Below are 12,067 nucleotides of genomic sequence, written 5' to 3'. Positions count from 1 at the left end.
TTTAATTATAAAAACTCAAGGGCAGTTGGTTTTACTAATAATGATCACTGATTAACCTCCTTTATCAGAGTTTCGTTTCTTTCTTAGTATATGCCCAACAATTTTGAACCCTTTTTTCAAGTTTTAACCTCTAAAGAAATTCATTTTATAATATTAGAATAAGAGATATTGCATGATTTATTTTGTAATTTTTTTCTTGTAATTCTAATTTAGTTTCTTACTTTTCTCTTTGTTTATGCTTTTAGGAAATAGCAGAAATACTAAATAAAAGAGTTTTAGATTTCTGTCTTTAGAGGTGGAAGAGGCCCATGAAAAAATAAGTTGGATTTTTCCTCCTCTCTGTATCTAAGAATACGAGAAGAATATCAGGGTGTAAACTCAAATACCATTTATTTAGCTGAAAACGGCTATTCCAAACTAACAGACCTCGTAATTGAAGCAACTCCACAAGATATCATTCTAAACAGACACATATTAAAGAAGATATTTTCCAGGAAACATTGAGCCTCGAATGGAATGATAAGGAATTGTGTAAGAAGTAGTGAAGTTTAACGCAAGGCGCAGTATAAATGGGTCCAGATAGTAATTCCTGACAAGAATATCTAAGAAAGTGTGTCTGTGAGAGTTTGTGTACACATGAATTCACACACGTAACTTTCACACACTCGAGTTGTCAAGGAAACAGTACTGTGTTGGGGACCAGGGCTCAAATACCAATTGTCGCACAGAGCAGCTTGACGTTGAGTTGCTGACTTCAATTATCACTCCCTTCTTCACTCTCCTTTTCAACACAGCCCCACGAGATGGAACACCACACTTCAAACCATGCCCTACCATCTCCATCATCTCCCCACCACGCTATTCTCATCTCTAACCACACACCCTTCCTTTATTCATCTTAATACCATATTATTTCCCCTTTAATTTTCAATTATTGCGTCCTATTAACTTTCTAGCAGGGAGTTAGGCACCATCCATATCTTTTTGACATGATACAAAAAGTTCCACTGCTTAATCAAGTTCTGTTCTAGATAATGTCTGTTTTGCATTCATCATTACATAAATGCGCGCAGAAAGAAACACCAACAGTGATCGCTATGATTGATAGATTGTCGGCCACCAATAAACATACCACAATACATAGTGCCCACCACACAAAATAAATAGCTTACCGTTTTCTTAATCTATACTAACTACTCTGATTAAGTGTCATTACGGTCGAATCCATGCTACTCGTTCAAGGAAGGAACCTTTCCCTTGTGATCACCGTCATGGGTAGGATAAAATTCGCAGTCCTCAATCTTCACTCTCTCGATGGTGCTGCTCTGTGTCCCAGAATTAGGGACTTGATTATGCAGTGGGATTCCAGATGGTAACTTCGATAGCAAAGCTCCAAAACTGCAAGGCATGGTTGGTAATGGTAATGGTAATGGTAATGGTAATTGTAAAGGTGGAGAACCTGAACAAAGAGATGGGCCTGGTGCTCCAATTTGAGGGTTGTTCCAGGCCATGTCATATGGAGGCATTCCATTGCTTTCTATGAAACTGGGCTTCACAATGTATGGATGTTGAATCGGTAGGTATGATCTTTGAATACCAAACACACCCGGTATGCTTTGGAGGTAGCTGAATTGTCTTTGTATGCTGATCACCAGATTCAGGTCCTCTGCAATCTGAAGAACTTGTGGACTGATTAATAATATGGAGATATTGCAAAAATTGGGAAACACCAGGGGTGAGAAAGTGATGCACCTTGTTAAAAGAACCCAATTGCACAACGCCTTCTCTGACTGCTATTATGACTATACTCTACCAAAGTGAATTATAATTGTTAGAAGTCATTAGCTTTTTGTATTGTGTGGAGTTTGTGAACGAATTTTTACCAACCTGAATGCCTGAATTGAACTGAGACTCCCATGCCTTTGGTTGCTGTTAAGTATCATCAAGACAAATACAACGAATATTAAAAAAAGAAAGAAAAGGGTGAAGAGATGGGCGAAAGGTGGAGAAATATATTACACATTTCAATTATTTATGTTTATAACAATGACTTCTTACAGGCTCTACCGAAGTGTTCCATGTAGCAATATAGCTAGCTTCACACTCGTTGTTGTGACTCTCGTTGTAAACCCATTTGTGACCATTATCTGCGGCAACTTTTCCCACTAGTCTGCAGATATATAGAGATCAAAATATAGATTATCTTGCCCCTCTTGCTTCACTTGAAATTTGCAATGCTACTTTTGGAAAACAGAGGAAAAGATAATGAATCTTGTTATGGCAAGAAAATGTAAAGGTAATGTCAACGCTCACCCCTCTCCATAATTGTAAACCTCATGCGACATTTTGAAGAATACGTCAGCTCCAAATCTACCGTTCAAATAACCGCTACCACTCTTCCTCTGTTCGCATTCGTTAAAATCGCAGAACCCATCTTCCCAGACAAGAATCCTAACCAAGGAAACCTTCTTTCTGTTGATAAAAGAAGAACTCTACAAAAACGAAACATTTGCAAAGTTGCATACAAAATTACCAGTTCCTTTTATTTCCTTTGGAGAGATCAAGCGCAGTTCCTCCAAATTCCCACCTATGGGAAACCAGACAAAGAAAACTCATCAGCAACAGAATAAGTTATTTATAATTTAAAAATAGAAGCCGTCAGTAAAATTTGAATGAGCGACTAATTTTTGTTTTGGTTATAGTGTTTGACATTGTTGTTGTATGTAGCACATGCATTAGTTATGACCTTGGTGGAGGAAAGTTTCGAGGCAGTATCCTCCAGAAGACAGCATAAACCCACTTAGAAGAAGTGGAAGAATTGGAAGAAGTGCAAATGGTTCTGAGAGTCTGCTGCAAGAGACAGTTAAGCAAAGGTAATCCACTTTCCATCTTCTAAGGACAAGGAGTAAAGAGAGTGGGGAAATGAATGGGGGCAACAAGATTAAAATTTAAAAGGCAATATGCAAACAAACTGAGGATGGTACCCACTGGTCTCTTGCAGGCACCAACACTCACACACCCTTCTAAAAGACAATTCAACTTGTTCTAATTTTACAGTGGGACCTTAGCATTCACATTTCCCTTTCCTCTTTCCATGATTGGTGAAGGCATTTATAACAAAATTTATATCCTCATACTCAATTGGTTACACTTTGATATTTCCACTGCAATAGCAGTATCATGCGTAGGAAACCCTTATTTATCATATGCTTCCTTCACTTGTCACTTTTTAACCCTTCGCATTTCTCCTCCTCCTTCGTTTCTCTGTATTGATAAGATATTGTCGTTCTATGTCAAACTTTCTAAATTTACTTTTGATACGTTGGAACAGGTAATTAGAGTTAAATGTAGGGATGGGGTGTCCTAGTAGCGTTGTCTGTAGTGGAAATGGTCCTGTTGTTGGATGATAATTGATTTCAGCACTTGGTGTTCCACCCGTAGTAACAAAGTGGCTTTTCTTTTGGGGCATGATGGACCTTCTAAACATGGGGCCATAACCCCTTCTTCACTTAATATTACTACGACTTAAGTGTTGCACTTGGACAAAAACCACAAGTTTAAGCCAGTCAATATATCAATGTCCCTTCAATCTAACTTCTTTCCGTCTCCTAATTATCTTTTTAGTCAAGATAATTATTCTTATCCTGCCTAATACAAGTTTATTTTAGTATAATCAGTTAATTAGATGAATTTACACACATGTTCATCTCCCCACTTTAAAACTCGTTCTACCATATTCTATATTACACAAACTCATACTCTTCAATTATCACTTGTTGATAAAAATAGATTAGTATATATTTTGATTCTCTAGCAACCTTCAAAAACATTTCTTTCAATTTATAACTCTAAAATAACCGATCGAGTAGTCGAGTGGTCAGACTAAATTCAAATTAATACTAAAAATATTATGTTAAGTCTAAGCAAAATCATTATTAATTGGATTATAATTTTAATTTGAAATCCATCTCAATATTTATAAATATAGGTTTCTAATATTGTAATAGGTTGCTTACACCTAAATTTTATTAAACTCTTACTTTAACATCGAATACTTCCTAGATTAACTCTTTCTTAGACCAAATAGTACAAAGCTTCTAATGAAAAAGAATTTTGACGTACTTAAAGTTGAAAAACTATATAAAAAAAAAGGTTTAACCTAAAAAAAAATAATTAGATTGACTTAAAAATTTAATATAAAAGGTGATAAACGAGAGTAAAAAAAATAATCTGGAAGCAATCGTCCTTTCAAAAAGAAAAAATCCAAATGTGTAACGAGATAGAATTTAAATTCTTATTGAGTGTTTTATATTTTTATGTTAATTTTTTTTTGTCTTTTAAAATATATCTAGACACTAACTTACTGATTTTAATGTTCTAGAATATATTAAAAACTATTTTAGTACACCAACATTAATTGTATTTTAAAAATTCAGCATATGAATAACATAGAAAAAATCTAATAAAAATCCAAATTTCTTACCTAACTTTATACATTCCAATCGCTCCCGGTCCACTGCCTCAATAATTTCAGGGCACTTTTTTAAACAATCCCATATTTTCTTTTCACACCTGTAATATAAGAAATGACTTATATATTCTTCACATAAAAATTCATCATCAATTGAAACTATATTCTAAATCAAAATTACTTAATGTAATTAGAATAGACTTTAAGGTTATAAAATTTAAAATATTATTTTAAATTACATAATCTGTGATATAATTTTGTAATTATAACGTAACTCTGAATTATAAAATCTCAAATATGATTATACGATTATAGATTATACAATGTAAAATATAGTTTCATATTACACAATCTCTAAAATTGTATTCTTTATTATATAATTTGAAACCACAATTCAAAACTATACTATATATGGATCATTCAATCTGAACACAAATATACAACTCTGAATTGCTAAACCTGAATATAGATTAAAAAAACCCAATTCAAGTTGCCTGATTCGTAAATCATTATTAGAATAACAATTACAAATTTCTGAAAATAATAAATTCATAATGTATTTTCATATAAACTATTCTAAAACTTATTCATGTAACCCAGAAGATCTTTATTTTATCTAAAGAACACACCTAAATATTTTGGTAAATGGATTAATAGCGTGGGAAAAGGAAAAACGAAAACAGAGAAAAAAATGTCTTATGTAAAACATTAAACCGTAGTTTTCGTTCTTAAATATCAAATCAAATAAAAAATATTTTTTTAGTATCATTTTAATTCCTAAAAATATTATAACATTATTATTCAAATTAAAATAATTATAGCTTTTCAATTTCAATTAAATTTCCAGATATATTTTTTAAATATGTCAATTCTAGATTCTAAAGTAACAATATCTCACATTTTTTTAACTAAGAAAATGGATATTCACTCGTGTTTCAACACGTGTTGTGTAAAATAATATAAGTTGATATGTGGAAAAACTTCATTTGTTTTATAACTAAATGTGTTTTTAGTTTCTTTTATTTCTTTAACCGTTGATACAAAATCATTTAGCTAATATATAAGTAAAAAAATTCAAACATTTATGTTATTTTTTTATTTCTCAAAATTAATTTTGACTAATAATAATTATCTGAATTATTATATAGTTAATTATTCTTGCTAAATTTTAGAGATTTTATTTTGCATTCATTATCTTCATTTTTTTTTTTCAATTTTTATTCGCTCATCCGATTCGTTAAAATGTTAATATGTGTCACAAAAATAATAAAAAATAAATAAACCGTAACGATATTTCGTTTTTTAAAATGAATCTTTTTAATATTTTTATATTTTATATTAGAGATTTCAAAATGCTAACACTTAGCCAATTTGATTTTTGGGGTTAGGTGGAAAAAAAATGAGTTAAATTAATTCTGTCGTGCTTAACTCATAACTAACAACTGTTTATTATTTTTTTATCATTTTTCTAAAGTTTTCATTATAACTATTTAATAGGTACATTCCTTCCATTCGAAAAATAATATCAAATCAATATAATTATTTTCATGATATCCTGTATATATTATTTTTATAATAAATACAATTATAATATACACAAATCTCATTAAATGTAATATATATATATAGAAATAATAAATTAAATGAAATATAATTTATTCTTATTTTTAATTGTGTATATTGATATATTATTTTTATAAATATTAAAATAATGTTTAAATAAATTTTTTAATAAAATTTAAATAATTTAAATATTTAATTTATTTGTTTGTTAAATTATATACGTAAATTCATACTTTAATTTGTAAATTTTATAATAATATTTAGTGAATCAGTGAAAACTTTTATTATAGTGTTATAAACAAAATGAGTTAAGTTAATTTAATTTAATTGTATGCAATAATTATATAAAATAAAAACCTGAGTGACAAGTCGTATTATATTATATTATATCATATTATATTATATTATTTTATATATATATATATATTCGTCATACATTATTAATTAACTAAAAAATAAATTGCGTTAAAATTGAGAAAAAATAACGATAAAATAGGAAAAAGAATTAAAAGATAAAATTTACAAAATAATAATAGTTGAATGTTAAATGTGGGCTTAACTCTTATGTATAGTGAAAGAAATAACTGAGAGTGTAAACAAGTTGTACAGTAGGTTAATGGAGAAGTTTTTTCTTATATATAATTCATAAGTCATAATAATAATAAAAGTAAAAATCGGTTTAACTAGAAATGCAACAAAACATGATTATCCTTTAGGTATTGTTAGGCGTGAAAGCATGAATGAATGAAAGAAAGTTGTGTTTGGGTGACCTCTTCAAATGGATCAGGTATAATAGGGCTGGGTATGTGCAAGTCACGGTGGCTGCAACATAGACGCACTGTTCGGTGCCCACATCGGACGTGCTGGTCATCCCTGTCTGTCACCCTTTCACACTTCCAAACCTTCACTATCTCCAACTTCGCACACCCACCACCCAACATCAACGCCGACACTCCCTCATCAGAAATAGGGCAACCCTCCATGTACACTTCTCTCAGCGCTCCACATTTCGCCGCCATGCATTTCATCTCACTGTCACCAACCGTTTCACTTCCACACACCGCCAATTGCTTCAAACCCTTGCAATTCGAAACCAACATTTCCAAACACTCTTTGCTCAGATTCACGCCAATCAGGACCAGTTGCTCAACATTAACGCAATACTCAGCGACACCCATCAAACCTCTGCTACCTATTTCCTCCATGTCCCACCCAACACGAAGTTTTCTTAAACTCCTGTTGCAACCCTTTGCAACTGCAACCAGTCCTTTGTCAGTGCACTTAGGCGTCCTTGTCAGATGGAGAACTTCTAAATTCGAACATTTTGCAATCGCTTCCAAACCAATATCGCTGATTTCGAGCATCACGAGGTGGAGTTCCACTATGCCAGTAACCTCATTCGTCAATACATGAAAAAGAGTATTCAAGTCCCCGTGGCACCGGACGAGCTTCAATACCCGCAGATTCTTGGCGCCGAGAAAAGGATAGAATAAAACGGTGTCCTTGAGAGAAATGGCTTTGAGTTTCAGCTTTGGCAGTGCAACACTCGACGCGTTTTCTGTTCCACGAAAACCGTCGAGGGAGAGGTCTTCCAGAGCCTTGCAATGATCCATAAATGCGTTCATGCCTCCGCCTCCCAAAAAGTTGGACCTTAACTGCAACTTCTTCAAAGCCTTGCAATTCCTGGCGAGGAGTTGGAGGTCTTGGTCGGTGAGAAAGCAGGAGGCCTGGACTTGGAGGCGCGTGAGATTAGGGCAGAGTTGGGAGATACGGATGAGAGTTTCGGCGCCGATGGTCTCGTCTTCGTAGCCGAAATATCTGAGACTGACTTCGGTGACGGTATTGAAGCGAAGGAAAAGAGAGGGGATGAAGTCAGAGAGATGTGATTCGGCGGTGAGGGAGAGAGAGTGACGATTGTGTCCGTCCACCTTCAACCACCGCCGACACACAAGCGAACAACTGTTGCGATCGACGGTGCCAAGTAACCGGAAAACGGAAGCCAAACAGTCGTCGGCAAGGTCATCAATACTGGTAGGTAAGCGTTTAGCCTTTTTGGAAGGGTAATCCATTCCGTTGAAACCCATTATTTGCCTTCATAAGAGAAAGAATCCAATATTTTAACAACTATTTTTTAACAAAATTTTTTGAAGATATATTACGTCTTACTGTTTTACAGTTTCGTATCTTTGAAACAGATAATCACATGAATAGTTTCCAAAGAATTGTCAACAAAAAAATTGTTAAAAAAACATTTTACTAAGAAAATATATATATTTTCTAAAATCGGTTTTCATAATAAGTTATCATTTTTAGCCGATTTTTCTCTCATCTCAAAAATGTTATATTTTCCAACTTTCAGTTGCATATCCTTTTATATCAATACTTCCCGTTTGAGTTCGCTTTTGTTTCTCAGTTATGCATCTAAAATTTGAATCCTTCTAAAAATATTAGTTATACGTTTTTATTTCTTTTTTTTAAAAAAAAAATCAATAGTTAGTATGTCATATATTTACTAAATAGGAATTTTTTAAAACACGTTTGTGATGTATATTAATTTCAATTATTTATTCATGCAAATCTTAGCAACTGATTTTATCATCACTAACCCATATTTCAGCATATTCAATTAGTAATTGAATATTATATGTGTGTATATATATTAATGATTGATCAAAATTGTTTAATTTGGAAAATTTGAATCTGTATGTGTAAATATGTGGTGATAGCAATTCATGGAGTGATTCGAGACTCGTTATTACTTTTAGATGAACTTTTTCTTCGTATGTATTCTTAAAAGTAAATAATTTGTATTTATTGATACATTAAAAAATTTAAATAGTGATAGAATTTTGTGATAGGAAAGAATCCCTCACGAATATTTTGTTATATGTATTATGCACAATTTGTTTATTAATAAGAAAAAATATGATGTAAAATAGTGATTTTATGTAAATATTATAATATGATTTTATGTTATCGTCTCTATAATACAATAGTTGATTGATTATATAATTAAATTTTATTTCATAAACATTTTTTTTAAACGTATAACATTTAATTTGTAATGGTTAGGAAAGTTCTTGTATAGTGATAGGTAAAATAATGGTTTCTGGATAGATTTGTCTGAGTTCATATGAATATAACATTTTACTAATGTTACCATTAAAATGTTGCGAAGATAAAAATAATTAAAGATAAAAGTTTTATAAAAATATAAACCTAGGAAAAAAAAAGGAGAATAAAAATTAAATGCTAAAACATTTTAACTTAAAACATAGAGCTAATATTCCAAAGATCTTTCATATTAGCTTTCACGAAATCATATTTTTAACTTTATATGAAACTTAATTGAGGAACTCTCATATTTAAACCAACCCCCAAAAATAATCCTCACAATTTCTCTCCTATTTAATTATATGACCTTTTGTTATTTTCACAATGTCAATAGCAATACTATTGTCGTTTAAAACACTGGACACTAATTTATTTAATACCTTCTAAAATAACGAAAGTCGAAATCTACTTTTAGACGAAAAGCATATTCAAATTACTGAGTTTCGTTCTACGAAGAACCAAAAAACTAAGTGATCAATCCAACAAGAGAAGTGTGAATAGTAACAAAAACTCATGAACAAAAACATGATCAATGATTGTAAAAAATAATTTGCATGACTACTTATTGTACGCCAAAAGCATAAGCAATAAATCAAGACAATGATATATATTAACCCAACATAACCAATTATGGATACATTGAGACACATAATTTATCAAGCACAAGACTATAATCAGATATAATCGGTCATTATGCACCAACTTCTCATTATAGTCTATCATTCATATCATTTGACAATTATTTATTTATTTATGATTTTATAAATAGTGAACGGATATCCGATTTCGTTAACAAATGGGCTGGCAACACACTGTGTCGGGTTGGGTCTATAATGAATTTGAGTGAACCATTACAAGAGGATTCTTTCTGTAATTTATGTTTTCGTACTGAACCCATAATCCTAATGAAATGACTTAGCTATTCCTTATTAAAAGTTTTGCATCCTTCTTTCAAATTTACAGATTGTACAATGTAGTATGTGTTTTTTTATTTTAGATTATATTGTAAATTTGCTAAATTTTAGATTATCCTCCACATTTATATTAAGGACTGAATAATCCAAAAGATGTAAATTTGTAATATAGATTTTACAATCCAAGATGTAATTTACATTTTGAATTGTCTTTTAAACTTATGTATATTTGAATCACAATTTGTATAATTTATAAAATGTAATTTACGTTTTGAATTATCTTTCAAAATTACATTACAAATTATATAATTTAAAATGTAAATTTGCATTAGGATTGTATGATTGTATAATCCCAAATATCTACAAATTTCACAGAATCTCTAACTATAACTAAAACACAAAAAAAGTAGACACTATAACTTTTTATTAATTCATTTAATTATTTGGATGTCTTCATTTTTTAAAAAGTTTTAATTGCGTCATAACTTTTGAAAAAAATGTGTCAATTGGGTTATTTTTGAATAAAAAATTACTAACCCCATTAACCAAATGTCAAGTCAATATGTAATTTTTCAAATTTATTTTGTATTTTTTTAGTTGCCAGTCCTTAGACGTGACAGTGTCATGTGATAGTTTGTCTTTTTTTTTTTAATTTAGTTTTATATTTGTCTTTTGATTCAATTTGATAGTAATTTTTCTCATGATGAAATAATATTGTTCCTCTCAAAATTAAGATAAAATTAATTAGTTGTATAAATGTTATAATTACATTTGTGTTAAAAATGAATTTTTAACACATCATAGTGTATATTATTCACTTATGTTTTAATTTCAATTTAATTTTCATATATGTTTTTTTTGTTTAAATTTAATCTCAAATTTTCTCAAACAATATTATCGTTATTTAAATTGAGACAAAATTTATTTGTTGTATAAATATTATATTAATATTTTTATTAAAAATACTTTTTTAACATATTACGTAATTATTATTATATATATTATTAATTTATATTTTTCTTAATTCATGTTTCTTTTATAAGATTAAAATTAATTAAGTATATATATTTTTTAAATAAAAGAATATTTAAAACTAATATATTATTAGCCAATGTGTTTTTTATAAAAATAAATTAATTAAAACTATTTATATAAATAATAAATGTGTTATACTAATATATTATATAATAATTTAATAGTTAAAATACAAAAACTAAATTTAGAACTTTGTTTTTCGTCCCTTAAGTATCACACGATTTTGGTTTTAATCCCTACTGATGGTTTTTAGTCCTCGTAGTTTTGAAACTCTTAGTATTAGTCCTTAAAAATGGATAGCGCTAAGTTTTAGTAGATGTGGCAAACGGCGAGGCCAGGTTTGATGTCAGCTGTCGTGCCACATTTATTGTTTCATTTTTCAAGTTGAACCTAACTTCGTCTTCTACGGCGTTCAGAAGCTTCCCGTCTCTGCTCCACGCCCTCCACCGTGGAAGAATATGATGACAGAAACAACCTCAGAGCTCACAGGTTTCTCAAGCTCAAGAGTGCTCACTGGACGCTCCTCTCCCTCAGCAGGACGATATATTCGAGTAAGGAGATTGGTTTCACGGTCAACAATGACATCAAAAGAGAACACTTCATCCATGGGGTTCGCATTTGCCGGAACTTTCTGATCAAGGAACTCTGCCAAGTCCCGGTTGAAAGTGCCATCAGGAAGACGAAGAAGATTGTATGCCAATTTGAAATTTGAGATCAAAACCCACATATTCAGCGGAACCACCATCTACACCAATTTTATTTTCATTTAAAAAAATAAAAGAAATGGATAATAATAATAATAGGAAGAAGAAAATAATTTAAACCGAGGATAATTAGAAACGGAGAATAAATCCAATAAACCCCATAATTTTGGGAAAACCGATGAATCCAACTTCCCAAATCAGCACATTGAATGACAAACCCTAAACAGTGAAACCGCGTTAGGTGGAACAAGGAACTGATCCAACCA

The 12,067-nt window shown here is 30.8% G+C and overlaps 2 protein-coding genes across 2 annotated transcripts; both read right to left on the bottom strand.

Moving 5' to 3' along the window:
- Positions 1–561: 561 nt before the first annotated feature.
- LOC108342417 (protein RICE SALT SENSITIVE 3) lies at positions 562–3,009 on the bottom strand. Its single transcript, XM_017580192.2, has 7 exons — positions 2,747–3,009; positions 2,534–2,587; positions 2,314–2,451; positions 2,059–2,170; positions 1,888–1,929; positions 1,753–1,809; positions 562–1,673 (listed from the first exon to the last, which is right to left on the bottom strand). Exons 1-7 carry the CDS (start codon positions 2,887–2,889, stop codon positions 1,230–1,232), a joined length of 990 nt encoding a protein of 329 aa, XP_017435681.1. The 5' UTR covers positions 2,890–3,009; the 3' UTR covers positions 562–1,229.
- A 3,747-nt stretch (positions 3,010–6,756) lies between these two features.
- LOC108341272 (F-box protein SKIP2) lies at positions 6,757–8,118 on the bottom strand. The gene has a single exon (XM_017578968.1). It carries the CDS (start codon positions 8,116–8,118, stop codon positions 6,757–6,759), a length of 1,362 nt encoding a protein of 453 aa, XP_017434457.1.
- Between the last annotated feature and the right edge of the window lie 3,949 nt (positions 8,119–12,067).

Source organism: Vigna angularis, chromosome 4, assembly GCF_016808095.1.
Source record: "Vigna angularis cultivar LongXiaoDou No.4 chromosome 4, ASM1680809v1, whole genome shotgun sequence".
In the NCBI taxonomy this organism is placed as follows: Eukaryota; Viridiplantae; Streptophyta; class Magnoliopsida; order Fabales; family Fabaceae; genus Vigna; species Vigna angularis.
The sequence above is the reverse complement of the archived record's forward strand: the minus strand, read 5'-3'. Positions and strand labels throughout refer to the sequence as shown.

Coding starts and splice junctions, on each gene's coding strand:
- LOC108342417 (XM_017580192.2), bottom strand. CDS start 2,889: ATGGAAAGTGGATTACCTTTGCTTAACTGTCTCTTGCAGCAGACTCTC. Junction 2,588..2,746: donor CGAAACTTTCCTCCACCAAG/GTCATAACTAAT, acceptor GGTTTCCCATAG/GTGGGAATTTGGAGGAACTG. Junction 2,452..2,533: donor AAAGGAAATAAAAGGAACTG/GTAATTTTGTAT, acceptor TTCCTTGGTTAG/GATTCTTGTCTGGGAAGATG.
- LOC108341272 (XM_017578968.1), bottom strand. CDS start 8,118: ATGGGTTTCAACGGAATGGATTACCCTTCCAAAAAGGCTAAACGCTTA.